This window comes from Protobothrops mucrosquamatus, unplaced genomic scaffold, assembly GCF_001527695.2.
Source record: "Protobothrops mucrosquamatus isolate PMUCROS unplaced genomic scaffold, P.Mucros_1.0 scaffold1796, whole genome shotgun sequence".
NCBI classification, from domain to species: domain Eukaryota; kingdom Metazoa; phylum Chordata; class Lepidosauria; order Squamata; family Viperidae; genus Protobothrops; species Protobothrops mucrosquamatus.
In genome coordinates this window covers 207,484-227,150 of record NW_015387934.1, presented here as the reverse complement: position 1 = coordinate 227,150, position 19,667 = coordinate 207,484, and the positions used below count along the sequence as shown (strand labels likewise).

General features: G+C 40.8%; 1 protein-coding gene across 1 annotated transcript; it reads right to left on the bottom strand.

The window, feature by feature from the left end:
• Nucleotides 1–939: 939 nt before the first annotated feature.
• On the bottom strand, nucleotides 940–18,277 carry NCF1 (neutrophil cytosolic factor 1). The gene is made up of 11 exons (XM_015823201.1): nucleotides 18,150–18,277; nucleotides 17,128–17,208; nucleotides 14,717–14,792; nucleotides 11,417–11,582; nucleotides 9,032–9,087; nucleotides 7,746–7,868; nucleotides 7,536–7,643; nucleotides 6,129–6,246; nucleotides 4,615–4,722; nucleotides 3,867–4,009; nucleotides 940–2,920 (listed from the first exon to the last, which is right to left on the bottom strand). Exons 1-11 carry the CDS (start codon nucleotides 18,225–18,227, stop codon nucleotides 2,814–2,816), a joined length of 1,164 nt encoding a protein of 387 aa, XP_015678687.1. The 5' UTR covers nucleotides 18,228–18,277; the 3' UTR covers nucleotides 940–2,813.
• Nucleotides 18,278–19,667: the final 1,390 nt, after the last annotated feature.

The following is a 19,667-nucleotide window of genomic DNA, read 5'->3' as shown; positions in this document are numbered from 1 at the left end:
CCCCAAAATAAGCCCTAGTTTTGGGGCGAGGCGCATGCCTAAAAATCAAGCTGAGGTGGGTTGGAGCTTACCATTGCATCCAGGCCTCTCTTGCCAGCCCACGTCTTCTGCAGCTGAAGGAGCAGCTTCATTTTGCAGCTGAGAAAGGAGCTCTGGCCTGCATTTTGCAGTCAGGCCTTTCTGGAAGGCCACTGCAGCCGAGAACCGAGCTATGGATTCAATCTGTAGCTCAATTCTCGGCTGCAGAGGCCTTCTGGAAAGGCCTCTGATGGCAAAATGCAGGCCCGAGCTCCATTCTCAGCTGCAGAATGAAGCTGCTCCTTCGGCCATAGAAGAAGTGAGCCAGCTGGGTGGGGCTGTCGGTGCTGCCGCTGTGAGGTGAGAGGAAAAGACACCCACCCACCCCGAAAAATAAGACCTGGTGCATCTTTTGGAGGCAAAAAATAAAATAAAAAATAAGACCAGGTCTTATTTTCAGGGAAACATGGTAGCACAAGAGCAGGAACCATGTTCAAGCATCAAACTGACCACAGAATTGGTTTGGTCTAGTGGCTAAGGTACTAGGTTAGAAAGTTGGAGATTGTGAGTTCAAGTCCTGCCTTGGCCATGAAAGCCAGTTGGTTGACTTTGGGCCAGTCACTCTCTCCAGTCCAACCCACCTCACAGGGTTGTTGTTGTGGGAAAAACAGGAGGAGGAAGTTGTTTTTGGATATATTCGCTGCCTTGAATTATTTGTAAAAATAATAAAGACAAGATATAAATACATATAAATAAACAAATAGCCATATTGCTTGTCAGTTGGAAAAATAGAAAGACGGAAAGAAAGCCATCATGGAGTGTCCTGCAGAAAAGCATTTAGAAAAATTAATGCAGGTTATCAATGCTCCCAATCTTTATAAACTCCAGGCAGTTGACAGGTTTATTTATTTATTTATTTAATTATGTATGCTGTCCATCTCTATGTCCAGTGAGATTAAAATAGCAATAAGGAAAATATGATTAAAAATTTTATAACAAAAGTTATTAACAAGGTATATGGAATAATAAAAAAATGCACACACAAAAACATTTATAAAGTAAGCTGTGGGTTTCACAGTCGGTCCCAAGACCTTTCCAGGAAACCAAGTTTTTTATTAATTTCTGGATAGACATACATCGGACTGGCTGGAAGCTGAAATGGTAAACCGGATAGGGCATGTGGTTTTGAGCTCCTACGCAACTTGCAGTTCAAAATTGGTCAACTTTCCTCAAAAACAGCCTTCTTCTTAAATGTTTGCAAATTCCTTTCTGCCCAGAATCTTACGCAAGAGGCTTTTTTGAGCAATCTGCAGGTCTAAAGTACAACAAAAGGGTTTCCTTTATGTCACAACCACTGCTGTTTAATTGGAAATGACTTGCTGAAAAGATTAAAAGCCCTCTTTTTTACCTCAGCTTGTTTATTAATTAACAACATAATTGTTACAAGTACAATACAATGGATGTAAATCAAGATCCCATATACCCAAAACGTATTTTAGAAAGTAGCCTATCTTATGCGTGGATAACAAACTTTGGCACATGAAAAATAAATACACTAAGTTGATAGACGTGTGCATCATAATCAATAATCATAAGCTCAATGCATGTGTGTGCCCGACGGTGCCAGCTACCCCACTGATCAAGATTCAGAACATCTACGGGCATACGTGCTCACTCGCTCACTCTGTGGCTTGGTTCATAGACACCCTTTTTCTGGATTTGCAGAAAGAAAAACAATTGTAATTCTGTAATTACAATAAAAAAATCAGCAAATGAGAACTAAGCAGCAGTTAAACACATGCAAAAAGGATAAAACAATATATACTATTATGTATTTACACTCTCAGTGAAATATATAATACACTAATTATAAAACCAAAACCTACCATTTTTCATTAACATATATTGAACACAAACTAACCAAAGGAGCTAAGCCGCAGAAAAATAGCATCCCTCAAACAAAACACCAAATGGAAGTGAAAACTAAGCAAACTTTCAATGTAGGGAAAAATATTATTACCAGGACTTTAACTGGCTAAGAATGATGCATGAATGCAAGTCTTACAACACACTTAACCTGAATTAGCCTGTTTTCTGGATTCAGACAATACATTTGAGCCATAAACTAGCTAAAAAGACTCATTATATTCATGGTATTTTTGGTGATATGTAAGAGTGAAACTTGTTGATTACCCAAGGAAGAAATCACACTCCAGTCACAACTGGCAGGGCAGGCCATTATTATACAAACCAAGCCACTATTATATAAACCACCAACAAATTCCATTCCATTCTCTACACTGATGATATTACCAAGGCTGGTAACGAAACATCTGCAGGAAAACAACCCACGCTCAGGGAAACCAAGAAAACTGAATTATAAATACTCTCTAGTCTTTAAGCAGGCTTGGTTGACAAAATGTACAAATCCAGGGGAAAGGGAACTTAATTGATTTAACACTAACTCAATTCAGCATAGTTTTACCACCTTGATTCAATGGCTTATACAATAAGAGACTGAAAAAAATGGATTTGTAAGAAGTCATCAGTGCTAAATTCTATGTGCAATTATTATATAATTATTGTATAATTGTAATAGCTACATGCTATTATTCTATGTTCTAAACACCTCTCTTCCTTTGTAAGGTTGGTCAAGCAAGCAGAAAAAAATATCATATTCTCTGAACACAAGAGCTGCAACGGGAACACTAGACGTTGTTTGCATGAACTCTTCCAAAAAAACAGCTCCTATGTGAATAACTTGAGGCGGAGAAATAAATTCCTCAGTTTGTTCCTCACTGGATTTTTCTTTTTGTGCTCTCAGAACAACGAATGAGAATCAAATCTTTACTGGGTCTTGGAGGAATTGCGGGCTTGGGTTCATCATTCTCATTTTTTTCCTCTATAAAATAAAATGGAGGGGAGGGGAAAACAGCCTTGAGATGATACAGCAAAACTTTTTACATCATTCCAAACTGACTTCCTGATTTGGGGTGGAGAAAAGCAAGACTTCCTTTCTTTCAGATCTGGCAGCTGTAATGGTGCAACCCTGAGGTCATTAAAGAATTAATATTCATAGGCTTAATTTGCCACAACATTAGACATGCCCATCATGTCAGGACAAATATTCCATACAAATATTCCATATGAAGACATTTGTATCAATAAAAAGTGAGGAAACGACCTGCTTAGCATGTTTAAGTTAGTGTTTGTCAATCTTAGCAACTTGAATATGAGTGGACTTCAAATCCCAGAATACCCCAGCCGGTGATTTTTGCCCAATGCCCAGTGTGTTTGAGTTGGGCATGTCATATTAAAAGGAAGAAATAATCAAAACTCAAGAGAAACCAAATTTACAAAGGCTTAGAGCAGTGTTTCTCAATTTTGATAAGATAACCTTTATTGTCATTTTTTTTACTGTGGGCACAACGGCACACATCAAAAATGAAATTTTGTTGCCCGCTCTCAAAGTGAAACATACATGACACACACCTAAACATACTATGTACAACATATGTATAGACCCACACCCCTACATATACGTAGCAAATAAATATCAAATACTGTCCATCTTGAATATATAACGGAAGGAGGAAGCTTGAGAGTTCACAAGGTTAATGCTGTATGGAATGAAATTATGGCTGAATCTGGATGTTCTGCTATGGATAACACGAAGCGATGCTGGCTGGGGAATTCTGGGAGTTGAAGTCCATCCATCTTCAAGATGCCAAGGTTGAGAAACACTGGCTTAAGTGGTCAGAGAAGGTTGTTTTGTGCCTTGCTATCTTTTCATATTTTACCAAATTAGGGATTTTGGAAGAGCGTTTTTTGAAGCTCCCCATACTTACCAATAGTGTTGGTTTTGCCCATGAATTTGTTCTTCAGCTTCCTTTTGCTTTGCATGTATTTGACGCTGTTCCGCCTATACGTCTCCTGGCTGATCTGCCTGCGACTTTGCGTGTGGATGCTCTTGATATTGCCGATACTAGATCTGCCCAGTCATCAGAAGGAAAGGAAAATCATCAGTGGAATTATAAGCACATGAATAACAAAACGAGAATCTGCTAAGCCAGGTTTTCTCCAACTTGGCATTTTCCTTGTGCATGGACTAAAATTCTCGTTTCCAATCAGAGTGATTCCCATATATTTTCCTATAAAATCCCCATAGTAGTGATTTGATCTGGATCTTGCATTGAGCAAAATGTTGGATTCCATGACTTTCTCCTTCCCATTTTTTTGATTATGGAATTTTATACAACTGGCTAATTTCCTAGTCTTAAAATCCCATCTTTTCTTTGTCCTGAGAAGTAATGAAGTAATCAGCATTTATCTGAGCCCCTGATTCAGATATTAGACTTGGTAAGTGCTTGACAATGTCTACTTATGACCAAAGGCTAAAGTAAATTAAATCTTGATTTACATTTACATCTAGGGGCTCCAAATTGATTCTAAAGAAAACTCTTGTTGATTTTATCCCCACAACAACCCAAAATCACCCAGTGAGTTTCCAAGGCCGAGGATGGACTTGAGGTTTGGTTTCACCAGTCTTAATCCAACACTTCAAAACAAATAAACATCCAGGGAGCCCAACTGTACCTTCGTGGTGGTGCTGCTTTATTCCTCAGCTGGTTGTTCTCAGTCATGTTTTCCTCTCCTGCTTTCTGCAGATACATTGAAGGATAGTAGCCTGTGATCTCTTCCTTCCTAAGATTTAAGAAGACCATTTTATTGACACAGAGAAATAAACAAGCAGAGATAGTTTGAACCATGGTTGCACTCCATAGCAAGATCCTTCTAAGAAATATGACATCTACATAAATATTGATGATGTTACCTAGTTGGGTAGTAAAACGTCTGGAAGCAAAGAACCAAGCTCAGAGAGCACTAAGGACCCCACAGTTCAACCCTAAAGTACATATACTCTTTTCTATTGGTACATAATGCTGAACAGAATAAGAATATGTCATGCTCCAGGGTTATCTCCCACGCATTTATTTAGCTCTGAACCTAATAACATATTGCAATACATAGATACTCATCAGATGGCTGTCAGCTGAAACTTCCTCTTTTTAACACCTGTCACTTCAGATTTTTGACGGCCTTTTTGGGGGTCTATCTGCGTATTCTGTGTTGACTGAGATTTGCCCTTTAAGCATCACACTGAAGGTGCAATAATATGTGGACATTGGACAATTGGAGTTCTGTCTCCATGTGTTGTCAATGGCATGGAAATCAACCACTGGATCAGCAATTGCCCTCCAAAATTTCTGTCAAGGGTTTTTCCCAATCTACCTCAGAATTAACATAGAACTTCTGCCCGCACGTTATGCCTGTGCCTCTGAAGTCAGACTAAAGATGAAAGACTACGCTCATGAGTTTCACCCTGAAGCACTCCAACCACATTCACAAATGACTTCATGTATGGGAGAGAGAAAGAACTTGAAAAGAGAGAAACCAAACTGGAGAAAATTGATTTTGGCAGATTCATCCTTGCAGACAAGGGGTTCTCAGATCTTAATATCATTAGGCTGGATTTAGGTCTATGGAGCTTCTCAACCAGGTCATGGTTGTCCCAAAGGTGCTTTTTCCAAAAGGGAACTGGACTTTCTTGGGGGGGGTTTTCTTTGAAACTCCTTCAGTTCTTCAGAAGTGAAACATTTTCAAAGAAAAAAAAAGTCCAGTTGCCTTTCAGAAAAAGCACCTTTGGGACGATTGGGGTGGATTTGCACAACTTTAATTTGGGTAGCTCAAGGCCCATTTTAGACTGGAAAGCAAGCCCCCAAATTGCCCCAAAAATGGATAGAATGGGCTGGTTTCATAGCATCCTGTCAGACCACCACAGGATGGAGGCTCGGTTGTGAAGACATCTCGACAAACAGTAAGTGGGGCCACTTTTGCACAACAGGAAAGCCCGCATTGATGAGTGCCATTCCCACATTCAGCTGCAGGAACCTTCAGTGAGGTGTCCTCCAAGCTCCGGCAACTAGCTTCTCTAGTCAGAAATCTGAAATTTGTCCTAGTGCATTTGCAGGGGAACAATTTGTGGGAAGTTCAAGGACAAAACATCTCCATTGCTTCCTCTTTGAAAAGAGTCATGGCTGAAGCCTTACCTGACTACCCACCAACCATCAAGCAGTTTATGGATAACTTCTATGGTTTCTCCTTCCTTCAGGGAAATCTCATCTTCCTGAGCAGCTGTGTAACCTTTTCGGACAACATGGAGTTCACCTTACAAGAAGAGAGTTTATTTGATTGATTGATAAAATTTATACGGCCGCCCATCTCATAAGAAGTGATTCTGAATTGAAACTGATATCAAGTGCCGAAAAACATTTAACTGCTTTCATTCATGTTTTAAATCTTGCTTTCACTCAGCTACCCATTTTACAGATTGGACTGTGGAGGGTGAAAACAGCTTATGCATCCAAAATGTGAAAGGCAAAAGAGGGACAAACTCACATTAGAGATGAAACAAATTCTGAGGGACAATAAACGCTTTACACAAATTTAATTCATATTTTTATATTTCATTTAAATTAGCTTCAACCAGCAACCTCTTTTAAATGTCTTTTTATAATGGTGAATATTTTATCGGTTAATGAGGCATTTTAATGGGAAAATAGGCTAAACAATAATACTGTATATGTTTTTAAAACACAGTAGATTCCCTTTAGTGAGCCCCAAAAGATAAAATGCAGGAAGGAAGTCATTAATGGCAACTTTTATTTTACAAAAATGTATAGTTTTATGTTAAGGAAACTGCAATATTTACAATAACTTACTGTAATAATTAATAATTCATGCAGCTGAAGTAGAATGAGACTTTGCATCCCAGTTCACCTTTATACCAATTGATCGTATTTATTTTAATTTTTACTCAATATTTATTAATAATTTGATATTTTCATTGCTTATTGATCACTGAAACACACATACTATACTGCTTGTTTAGCATGTATTGATCATTAATAAATATTACAGTAAATTGTGCAGATATAGTACTCTATTATTTATTTACAGTATTTCACATACATTATGTTACATTAGATATAATATACATAAACTATGCTTTCAGAAATCTCATGATGGCATACCTCCTTCCCCCCCCCCCCTCACAACCACATCCTTGGTATGGAGACACTCTCCTTTGTCTAAACCAGGGGTAGGCAACCTTGGCTCTTTTATGACTTGTGGACTTCAGCCATGGCTGGCTCAGGAATTCTGGGAGTTGAAGTCCACGAGTCATAAAAGAGCCAAGGTTACCTACCCCTGGTCTAAACCAATTATATTTGCCTCAATTAAACTATTTGGCATAACAAAGATTTATCATCTCTTGTTCTATGGTTGTTAAACTGAGTCACCTCAGACTGTGTTTTAAAACCAATCTGTCCTTTATTGCTAATTACTTTAGCAAGGGCCAAGTTTGAAGACCCCTGTTCTAGAGCTAAACTGGGGCCTTGCTCGGCATGGTCCTTAGCCTGATGACAACCTCAAATCTAACAGTAAAGTTCATTCACCTGCATAGTTGGGCTCCTGTTCTTCGGCTTCATCTGGACTATCCATTGGTTCTAGGTAAGCAGCTGGTACCCAACCTCGTTTATTCTTTTGCTGACAAAACCACCACCCTGAAATGAATAACCATGATAGAAAAAGAAGGGGTTTTTTTACTGAGTAAAATCCCCAGTCCACCGCAAGATGGAAAAAAAATTACCCAGCTTCTTTCTTACCACTTTCACTCTTCTCCACCACATCTACTAGGTCTCCCACTTTCATGGCCATCTCAGTGCTAGAGTTCTTCTCATAGTCAGCAATCACACGGTAGGTCTGTAGGATGATTGGGCTTGTGATGTCTACAAAAAAAGGAGACACCGTTGGAATTAGAAGACCAGAGGATCCAGCTGGAGCCAACATTTAACAGAACTGGGTTAGCCAAGAGCTATTAAAAGAGGGGAATCATCTCTGATTTGTGTCCACCCGAATAGATTCACCTGTTTCCTCCCCGTCTCTTTTTCCTTGGCACGGTTATCTTTTCAAGTTGTAAACCTGACAGCAGGGACAATCATTTTGCAAGGAGAAATCTCAGTTTATTTATTTAGTTTATTCACTACGTTATACATTACTTTGTAGCCACTTCAATTTAAAAAGGGATTCTAAGCAACTAATAGGAGCAGCATACATACGGTATGAAGAGATTATTTTCAGAAACAAAGAGATAATTTCCAGAGTTAGTAAAATAAGAGATTTCATGTAACCTAGAAGCTAGACTTGAGTATTGAGAGCTTTCATTTTTTAAAGTTTTTCCCAATGCCATTCTTCTTTAAATGCGTGTTTCTAGTCCTCATGATAAACTATGAATTAAAACTTCCTGAAAGTAATAATAAAAGCCTGCAAGAAGGGCAGCGAAGAGATAGGAAGAGCCCATTGGAACAGATCAAAGACCTATCTAATCCGGTATTCTGTTTTGCCTCACAGTGGGCACCCTGATAATAATAATAATAATGATAAAGTTGGAAGGGATCTTGGAGGTCATCTAGTCCAATCCCCTGCTCAGGCAGGAAACCCTATACCATTTTGGACAAATGGCTGTCCAGTTTCTTCTTAAAAACTTCCAGTGTTGGAGCATTCACCGCTTCTGGAGGCAGATTGTTCCACTGGTTAATTGTTCTAACTGTCAGGAAGTTTCTCCTTAGTTCTAGGTTGCTTCTCTCCTTGGTTAGTTTCCATCCATTGCTTCTTGTCCTGCCTTCAGGCGCTTTGGAAAATAGCTTGACTCCCTCTTCTTTGTGGCAGCCCCTGAGATATTGGAACACTGCTATCATGTCCCCCTTGTCCTTCTCTTCGTTAAACGAGACATACCCAATTCCAGCAACCGTTCCTTATATGGCTTAGGGAACCCAGATTTAGTGCAGAAACATCCCAGCACCCCTTCATTCTCAACACAGATGCAACCAACTCAGAAATGCAATGCAAAAGATGACACAAATGGTTCCTTTTGACACTCCCATTGACTTACCTGCTGCAATCTTCTTTGAATCTTTTGGCATCAGGAATGCTTCTGGTTTCTTGGGGCTGCAGGGAGTAAGGACAAGACTTGTTACTATCTCAGGCCTCACCGATCAGCCACTAATGTAAATGAAATAGCCCTTAGCAAACCACTGGACGCTTTCATTATTTCTAGGCTGGGCCTCTGAACGTGATGAAGGTATAGTGAAATTGATCAAATTCTATGCTTTAGTCCAGGGAGTTTCAAACAGAGTCCCATAGAATTTTGAGGGTTTCTGAGAACTTGATGGGGTTTTGTGACACATTAAGTGGGGGAACATTCATTTAAATGCATCTAAGGATGTTCATTGCAATGTTTTTTTAAGATACAGTGGAAAGGCTGGGGCTGGTCAACTGACATTCAAAAGGCCCAGCCCTGTAGGGCAATGTTGTTCAACCTTGCCAACTTTAAGATGTGTGGACTTCAACAAGCAGAATTCCCCAGCCAGCATTGAGCATCGACTTCAGAGCAGATTGTGTATTGTTATTAATAAAAATCACTGCGTATCCCAGGAAAGTCTACCCTTGAGGTGGCTAACAGCTGACATTGACTTGATGAGCATATAATCAAGAAAACAACTAAAGATGTGTACAAGAGGAAGCTCCCTGGCTGCTAAGCCATCATTCCATTTGCATTAAAAAATCACATTGCAAGCAGTGTGGTACGATCTGTCATAAACTTTCAATAAGATTCTTTCTCAAAGACTTGAAACCACAGCCAATGGCTGCAGCAGCAGCTCAAGAAAGGAAGAAGTGATACATTCTAAACCAGTGGTTCTCAACCTTTTAATGCCACGACCCCAACCGGTCGTAAGTCGAGGACTAAACCGGTCGTAAGTCGAGGACTAAACCGGTCGTAAGTCGAGGACTAAACCGGTCATAAGTCGAGGACTACCCAACCGGTCGTAAGTCGAGGACTTTCCCTGCCCGGGAGCGCCGTGCATGCGTGGTTCCGCCCCCTGCGCCGGCCGAGGCGTAGCTGGCAAGCGGCAGAGACGGAGCAGGCTGACCACCAGCTGGCCCAGCCCAAGGGAGGTAAGGCACCCGCTGGAAAAGGGGGGGGGAAATGGCGGACAGCCTTGCTTGGCAACCCCCGTGAAATGGTCGATCGACCCCAAATGGGGTCCCAACCCACAGGTTGAGAACCACTGTTCTAAACAAAATGCAAAACATTTAGAATTGCAGGTGGGTAGTTCCACAACCCTACTGTTTCCCCCTCACTTGCCAGTCACTTCACACCAAAGGGAAACCTCCAAGCTCCCTAATTGCTGGCTAAGAAAAGGGGAAACAGCAGGACCCTTGTGCGTTTTGTTCTTTATCAACTGAGCTTCCAACTGATAAAGTTCAAATTCCAAGTGGGCTGAAAGTTTCAGTCTTTTGATTATATTTGGAGAGGAATCTGGAGGTGTGAAGGGGCGAAATACAGAGACATGCTATAAGGCTTTCATTTTTCTCCTCAAGTGCCCCTGCCCCAAACACTTCCTGATTTCACTGTTTCGGATTGTGGCCCTCAACACCCTACAAGTGCTCATGGTGCAGCTTCTCAAAGTAATAAAAGTAGATTCACCTACAGGGCCTGGAGAAGGAATGAGGCAAGAGTGTCTTCATTTACAGAAGTAATTTGCCAACAAGCTCTGCAGAGTTACGCTCTTGCATCACACACAGACAAAAAAAAAAGTGGATTTTTTTTTTGTTTCATTTTTGCAATTCCATCTTTGCTGCAGGATTTCTCAAAATAAATGTCCTCAGACTCTGAGATTGCAAAGCCCTGGACTATTTCATGTGGCACTTACCACCACCAAGGGTTAATTAGATGATATATATAAAATAAAAACTCTTTGAGCAAGGCTATGTTTGAGTACAGCCACCCTCCAGTTCCAACTGTGTTTCTGCAATGAATAACTTTTAGGGAATTTCCTTCCTTATTATTCTCCTTATCTCCTCTGGCAATTTTCCTATCTAAATCAGCAGAGGTTGCATTATGCAGAAAAACTACCTGATAACAACACAGGGTAAATGTGGATGTTGATAATATCAATGCCAGGCTCAAGATAAGAACAAACCCATTCCCTATTGCAGTTCTTCCAGTTTCCATTTAAATCTATACCTGGGGTCATGCATTGTGTGGTTTTGTTTGATTTGGGCTTAGTGTGTTGCATGAATTCAGTCATTTCATTTTGCATATATACAGTACATGCATCTGGGATTAAGCCATGATTGTAAGCCACTGTGAGTGGCTTACCATATTTATCAAGCAACTGTGCTTGATTTTATAAGCATTGGTTGCACAAAATATGGGTAGTCCCAAAACATGGATGTCCCAATCTGCATCTTCCAGAGCCTGGCCAATACTCACTGATTTGCAGTAGATGGGTTCAGATCATCTGGTCTGACTTTGAAGAAGTTTAAGACATGCACACAACGGGAGATCTTGCGCGGAAGATTGATCAAGGCAGAGAAGTACTCAGACAGAGTATTTTGCCTGTTTTCAGTGGAGCGTTGGCTGTCAAACCACCTTGGGGCTAGACAGAGAAAGGAAGCAAATACATCTTATCTCAGGTGAGTCTATTTACCCATCTGCTCCAGAACAGTCAACTCTAAATTGGGGTACTTCCCCAAAACCCAAGGCAGAGATTTTGCTCCACATTGTCACATCTTGGACATTTCTCTCTCTTCTGTGTGTTTTGAGCGTCCAGCAAGAGAAAAGGAAGGAAAGGAAATTAAAGGAAAGAGAATCACTTAAGCCCTGAGTCACCTTTCACAAATTGCCGCAATCACATTCTACAATGCAGATTATGAGTTGAGTGAAATAGAAGACTTTTGAGGACATTGGTTAGACCTGCCCCCAACTTGGTCCTTTAGTTAAGAAAGACCATCAACTCCATTTGTAGTGAAATATATATATATATTTACTAAAAAGCCAAGTCGATCACAGCATAGCAAAACTAGAACTGAAGTTCGCACACCAAATCTCTAACTTTAATTTTTCCCTCCTAGACACTTCCCATTGCTGGTTCCCCTCATCGTCCAATCAATTTTGAAAGAGGTGTTTTTGAAACTGGTCGTGCATTCTTCTTCCAGGGCAATTACCTTGAGGACTTGTCTCTGAGAGGCAGACTTCTTCCCATCAACTTCATCAGTTTCACTTTCCCCTTCCTGTCCAGCTCCCTCCCCCCCCCCATAGTTCATGGCAGACTGACAGCTAGCGAATGGGAAGTTCAAGCCTATGATGGCAACTCTGACAACATTCCTAAGTTCTCTGGGCAATAAATGCAGCGTGTTTGGCTTGGACTTAGCCTTATATATGAATTCCAGTTCTGGCTTTTATGAATCAACAAGCCACGGTTAAGTAATGGCTTAGAATGATAGTTGGAAACAGATCTCAATCAATGCTCTAAGGGAGAACTTCCCAACAGTCTCTTCCAGCCAAGAGAGGCTGGAGGCAAAGAAAGCAGGAGAAATATGAAGGAGCTTTCATAACTGTTGTCCTTCTATAACAGAATGGGTTCAATACAAGGCAGTTTCAAGGCTGTTTGCTTGCAAGTATGGGCCCTAACTTCGGAAACCACCTGTCATCAGTACTGACCATGTTTGGCTGCTTGTCAGTCATCAGCCTCTGGCCCATAATACAAGTTTTCCAAGTTAACCTCTACACATCACGTTAGGTTAGTGTGCAAAAACCCAGAACTTGCATACATATGTAATGATTCGATCATTCCTTTCCCAAAATTAGTGTAAATCTGTGCGCATCGTGAAAATATTGAAACCTTCAGTTTAAGGAACCTGGAAAATCTTGGGGAAAGATTTCTTTTGAACCTATCATGGTCTCAGTTCCACTTTAATAAAACTCAAGACATCTGGTGGTTGGAAGAAGAGCTGGCTTTTAAGACAGAATTTCAGTCACTCTAGGTCTATAATCCAGTAATGACAAAGATAATTTGTTCATTAAAATGTTAGCTTATGTGGGGAAATTTTTCAGAGACCTGTCCTATTCAGGATGAAACCATTCAACTTTTCCCATCCATTTACTGCTGTTATTTTCATGAAATGCTGCTAGTTCTTGTTTTTTTAAAACTTCAGGGTCTAAGAAAACTTAGGAAATCCCAACCAGTGACATAAACCAGGCAACCTGATGCTTCCTCATGAATGCAACACCTGGTGTGCCTTCTTTAGCTTTATGAATTTCTCTCTGGTTACAATTGCAGAAAATCAGTGTCATAATTTCCATTGAGAAGCAGGAATCAAACTAAAATAGCAATGTTCTAAAATAAAGTTTATACTGATACGTATAAAAAAAAACCCTCCCACAAGGCCGATGGAAAATTGAAGGAAACCACCCCAGCAAAGTGATGTGACCTCTCCCATTATAGATATTGTTCCAGTCTGGTGAATGTGGCCTCCCATCTTCTGTGCTGTCCAATAAACCTTGACAAACCTCAAATTCTTGTGCATGTCTTCGAACATACAATGGGGCTTTGGGATTCTGCTAGCTAGCTGGACTGTTACAGCAACAACAGAAGTACTGCCCAAACATCTTGATGGCATCTGGCATGTGCTTGAAAGAATTTTGCCTGTGTTTGGTTTGCATATAGCTCCTCTTCTATATTGGAACAAATACTTATAGAAGGGAATATATGTAGCTCAGGGTTGAACTGTGGAATCCTTGGTGCTCACTGAACATGGCTGTTTTCTTGTAGGCAGTGTCAATGAACACACAATCATCCAGGCCAAAAATATCTAAAAAGGTTAAAAGTTAAAGTTGCCCTGATTTAACCTTTTTTAGATATTTTCTTGCAGACATTTCATTACCCAATTAGGTAACAACTTCAGTGCTAGATTGGGGCAAGATTAGAACAAATCTTAGGCCAACAGGGGATCTAAGTTTAATGTGTTGCAAATCTCCTTCTTTGTTAGGTTTGATCTATAAAACCTGGCTTATCTGGAAAACAAGCCACAGTCTGAGTTTTATATCATATTACAAGAGCTGTGGAGTTTTATATCATTAGGAGATGTGGTGGCACAGTGGTTAGAATGCAATATTGCAGACTAACTCTGCTCCCTGCCAGCATTTCAATCTTGATCGGCTCAAGGTTGACTCAGCTTTCCATCCTTGAGGTCATTAAAATGAGGAGCCAGCTTGTTGGAGGCAATATGCTGTTATTTTTAAACTGCTCAGAGAGTGCTGTAAGGCACTATGAAGCGGTATATAAGTCTAAGTATTATTGCTATTGCTATATTGTAATTACATGTCTTTCTGGTTTGTTAAGCTAATTATAGAATTAGAAGAAGCTATGCAGTAGAAAAATGAACAATATGGACCAGCAGGTAATTCTGTGTTATAAACGTAGCTGATTTCATTTAATCCAGAAGCAGAGAACCTGTAGCCCTTAAGCTACAATTCCCAGCAACCCTCGCCAGAAGCAATTCTGGTTGCAGCTAGAGGGCAACTTCAGGATGGCTACAAATTGCCTTTGTCCTAGGCAATCAGGAAGCCAGTTAAAATGGTCCATCCATAGATAGTTCATACGGGTGCCAAAAACAGTCAAGGGTAGGACAAGGAAATATATTTGAAAACAGCAGGTGGAACTAACCCATGCCAACTTCAACTTTATGTAGTTTCATCACAACTAACTGCAGCTACAATTAGTTTACTTACCTTGCAGGTGTGGGATTATCCTATTCTCTGTGTTGATTTCCCCAGATTCAATTGGAAACATTTCCTTCAAAGCTTTCTAGCAAGAGAAAAGAACAAAAGATCAGTTTCAGAATCTAACTGAAAGTCTAGGTCAATTCACCATTAAGCATTAAAATGTGATTTGGTCGATTCTAGAGTTAAGGAGCAGCAAGAAATATTTAGAAGACTAACTAAGCTGCATATGACACATGGATTGCCTGGACCATCTGTGGTAGCATGCTGACCTCTAGAAGTGCAAGGAATGCTTTCTCCCTGCGGACCAGCTACTTTCTATCCATGAGAGGGGATGAGGCTGGGTTCTCACAACCCAAAAAACTACAGCTGCCATTTTCACCAAATGTGCCCTGCCCATTATATATAATAGAGATCAACAGAAATTATTTACTTGAAAAGCTCTGTAACAACAAACCTCACTGTAATTTAGAAAATAACTGTCTGCATATGTCTGGGGAATTCCTGTCCCTTTCCCCAAGGTCTAACATCTGCTTCTGAGAATAGGTGCTCTCACAACATGGAGAAACTACACATAAACATTCAGTTTAGTCTACATTAACATTGTGGGAAGTCTTATATCAAAATATATTTCATTCTTTATACCAGTGGTGGCGAACCTATGGCACGCGTGCCAGAGGCGGCACTCAGAGCCCTCTCTGTAAGCACGTGTGCCATCACCCCAGCTCCGCCTCCCCCCGTGGCCCCCTCCTCATCAGCAGCCCTCCCGGAGGACAGTCACCCCCAGGTGCGGCCCACACAGAGCAGCACAGCCAAGCACATGGCAGCGGGGCAGCAGGGACAAAACTCCGCCCTCGTGCCCTGTCACGTGCAGATGATGCTACAGGGCGCGGGCGGAAGATGTGGCCCCCATGGTGCTGCAGGGCACTGGGCAATCTGTGGTGGGCCATGGAGGCGGTGGGTGGCCCTGCGAGGCAGGCTGGGCAGGCCAGGGGCAGAGCAGGTGGGGGCGGGGGTGGGGCGGGGCGGTTTTTGGGCACTCGGTCTCTAAAAGGTTCGCCATCACTGCTTTATACTGTCTTAATCTTCCCTCAAACATTAACGATGGACTGAGAATCAGTGTCTCCACTAGATAATTTATAGCCAAGCTGAAACTAAGTTAATCAAGTAAAAATAGTAAACAGGGGAAAATCTTCCTCAACCCCTCCCCAAATAAATTAGCCAGACCTAATCCACATAGCAAAAGAGAAGGTCTGTAAACACAAATACTAATTAAAATGATCTCCCAGAGGATCTGCATGTTCACAAGAATAAATATCATAGGTGGCATGTACCTACACGCACACCCACATCCCTCAAGTGTCACCCTAGAATCATACCTAGGACATGCTCCCCTATAAAATAATCTTGCTGTATCCCATTTCTCTGTAGCTGCCCCCAAAGCAAATCTCTTTGCTTTTGGGAATAAATATTTCTCCTTTTTTCACAGATGTCTGGATTTTTATTCATTCCTGCACAACCCTGGCTCAAGTTGGACCCCCAAATTATTCTTCTGACAGCATTTTGTGCCAACTCTGCCTCACAGCCCTGGATTGATCTTCCTTTCCTAGGAAAGGGAACCAGAAACAGGGCTATCATAGGAAAAGAAAGATAATTGAAACATACAGAATTAAAAAGGCTGTCTTTCTTGAACTCCTGAGTCTAAGAAGGTACCTTCCTAATACTTTCAAACAAGCACGTACACACTCAGGAACTAAAAAAAACCCCTATGTTGCATAAAAAAAATAGTATTAACCAATTACTTCTATGTGGGTTTCCTCTACTTTCATAACATGGGAAAGCTTCATGATTTCAAAATCCTGTCCAAGTCAGAAAGTATAAAAATTCCAACCAGTTGTATTTTTTTAAAAAAACACACACCAAAAAACACAAGACCAATCTTGATGTGGGAACTATCCAAAGGAGAACAGTCCCTTGACTGCCAGAAGTTACTCTCAGCTGAGCTTACTCAGCAAATGTCTGGGTTAAGCTTAAAAGCTTCCTTATTAATTTCTACTTTAGGAAGCCAAATATGATGGAACGAAATTGAGGTGGCCTTGAGGATTCTGCCTGAGTTTATGCTTACTTCTCACCATTCAGTCCTAAGATTCCTTCCCACATGCCTCTAGGTATTATGGCTGGTCACACAGTCAGCCAGATGTTTAGACTGGATTTGGCATTTTTGTCCGCCTATCAAATACTTCCAAAGAACCTGAGATACATAATGTTGTTTAATAATAAATAATACTTATGTATGGGGAATCTACAATTAGATTCACAGTTTAAGACTCGTGGAAACTTAATTCGAGTCATTATTATTTTCACAACCTTCCCCCAAATCTAATTTAATAATAAAACATTCAGATCCAATCCGTACTTACATGGAACTCATAGATCTCCGTGAACTTCCGATACACAACTTTTTCTGTCAGGTCTTGCCATTTCACCAGAAACATATAAACCTGAATAAAGCACAGCATTTAAAATCAACAATGATTTCCAACTATTTTCTTTTTCATTTTCTTTGACTTACTGATCATTCGTTCATGTTCCGGAATATGAAAATATTGTTTTATATTCTGAGTGTATACTGTCTTACTTAAAGAACAGGTAACTTCTTTAAGATAATACATTGTAATTGAGTTCTGTCTTGATTTCAGCAAACCTTTGTCATGGCATTCTGATTAGAAAGCTAGTTATATGTGGGTTTGACTGGGGGGAGGACTATAAAGTACACACTGGCTCTACAATCATGCTCAAAAGAACACTGGATAGAAAATTGCCCTCCACACAGTGGTGGGATTCAGCCAGTTCGCACCACTTCGGCAGAACTGGTAGCTAACTTTTTGTTGCCCAGGCTCAGAATGGATTTCCAGAAGCAGCATCCACACAGAGAACCGGTTGTTCACATATTTGAATCCCACCACAGTATCAAAGATTAAGCCACCAAGGCATCTAATTAAAGTTAAAAACTAACCAAATTCAGATTCTGAGTGCAACTGCTGGGTCTACAGCTGGCCAAATTAAGTTTGATTAAGTCTGTTCTTCTCAGATTCTTTGAAAAATTAGTTCCTTTCATTATGTTCTATTCTGCTCCATTGAACTCTCATTGTCTCAAAGACCTGCGTTATAGGGGAAGATGAGATGGCAGTATTGTCTGTGCTGATGTTTAGACTCCTACCTCTCTCCCTTCTGTAACTGCCAAAACTGGGGATTAAATCAGAGACCTTTTAATAGTGGAATGCATCCTAATCTCCAAATGGAGTCTGTTCCCCAGGACATTTTAAATAAGTTCAATCACTTTTCTGAGCTATTAAAGAAGTCCATCAGTTTGTTCTACTCCCAGCTCTCCAGAAGTCAAATTCAGCTTCTTAAATCAGGCTGTCACTCTCCAAGTACTTACATAGTGCTGGCTGGGGAAAAACCTCTTCTCAAATCCCAGCAACTCGATATGCCTGATGTAGATGATTGATTCACCCATCTCTGCTGCTGGGAACTTGGCAGGTCCTTTGGATTCGTGGTAGGAATGTTCCACCTTGCACTTTTCTTGCGAACTCTTGTGCCGTTCTGACTTCAGCTTTTATATACCACAAAAGGGGGAAGTCCGATTTCCCGCATTGCTGGCCCAGGATTTGGTTTTCGATTTCCTTCTTTCTGTGTGATTTCATTCGCTCTTTCGCTGTGCGTTGACTTCAGTTCGGTTGCACCTTTGGGGATCTAGGCCTCATCTCAGTCCTACAAACTGGTTTGGATTGCAAAACCTTTTATGGCTCAGCATCAGACTCCTGCAGGATCGCTTTCTCCAGTCAGCATCAACCTGACCAGTAAGATCTGCCAGGAGAAACAGCTACAAACCTCACACTTTGTGGAGATTCAGGTGCTGAGGTGAAGAGGTGCAACATTTCTAGATTAGATTAGATCAGCTTCTGCTTTGCTGATTTTGCAGATGTTTTGGAAGACTGGGCCAGTTCAGAGAAACTTTATGCGCTCCAGTGTCATCTTTTTTTAAATATCTTGTTGTATTTTTATTGTACTGGGCATATTTAAATTGTATTGTCTTTTCCTACATAACCTGTTAATAGTCACAGAGATATGTCAAATAACTAAAACATATAAGGAACGGTTGCTGGAATTGGGTATGTCTAGTTTAACACAGGGACGAGGGGGGACATGATAGCAGTGTTCCAATATCTCAGGGGCTGCCACAAAGAAGAGGGAGTCAAGCTATTCTCCAAGGTGCCTGAAGGCAGGACAAGAAGCAACGGATGGAAACTAAGCAAGGAGAGAAGCAACCTAGAACTAAGGAGAAACTTCCTGACAGTGAGAATAATTAACCAGTGGAACAACCTGTCTCCAGAAGCGGTGAATGCTCCAACACTGGAAGTTTTTAAGAAGAGACTGGACAGCCATTTGTCCGAAATGGTATAGGGTTTCCTGCCTGAGCAGGGGATTAGAATAGATGACCTCCAAGGTCCCTTCCAACTTTATCATTATTATTATTATTAAATAAACAGAACAAAACACCTGACTGTACCCAGTGTTCAAATCCGGAAGATGCTGAGTGTGATGTCATAGCTCCGCCTCTTTTGTACGTGTGTCAACATTCCATGCACCTGCAAAAAGGGCGGGGCTTCAGTCCCAGTGACACATCCGACATCTTGCTGATTTTGCTATCTCCCTGCGGAAGCCCATGTGTTAGTACATAAGGGAAGTGATAATAATATATTAATAGCAATCATAATATTTTGAAAAAGGACAAAAACAGAACGATGCCTCACTGTCATGTGTGATTCCTGGACTTCCCAATCCTAGCTTAAGCCTTCATATGAACTCTGCCAGAAGAAGGAGCAAGTGCAGCACGTAGCATATAGTAACCATTATGGCTTTTTTGACCACATCCTGAGGATCTTCTCACAATGTT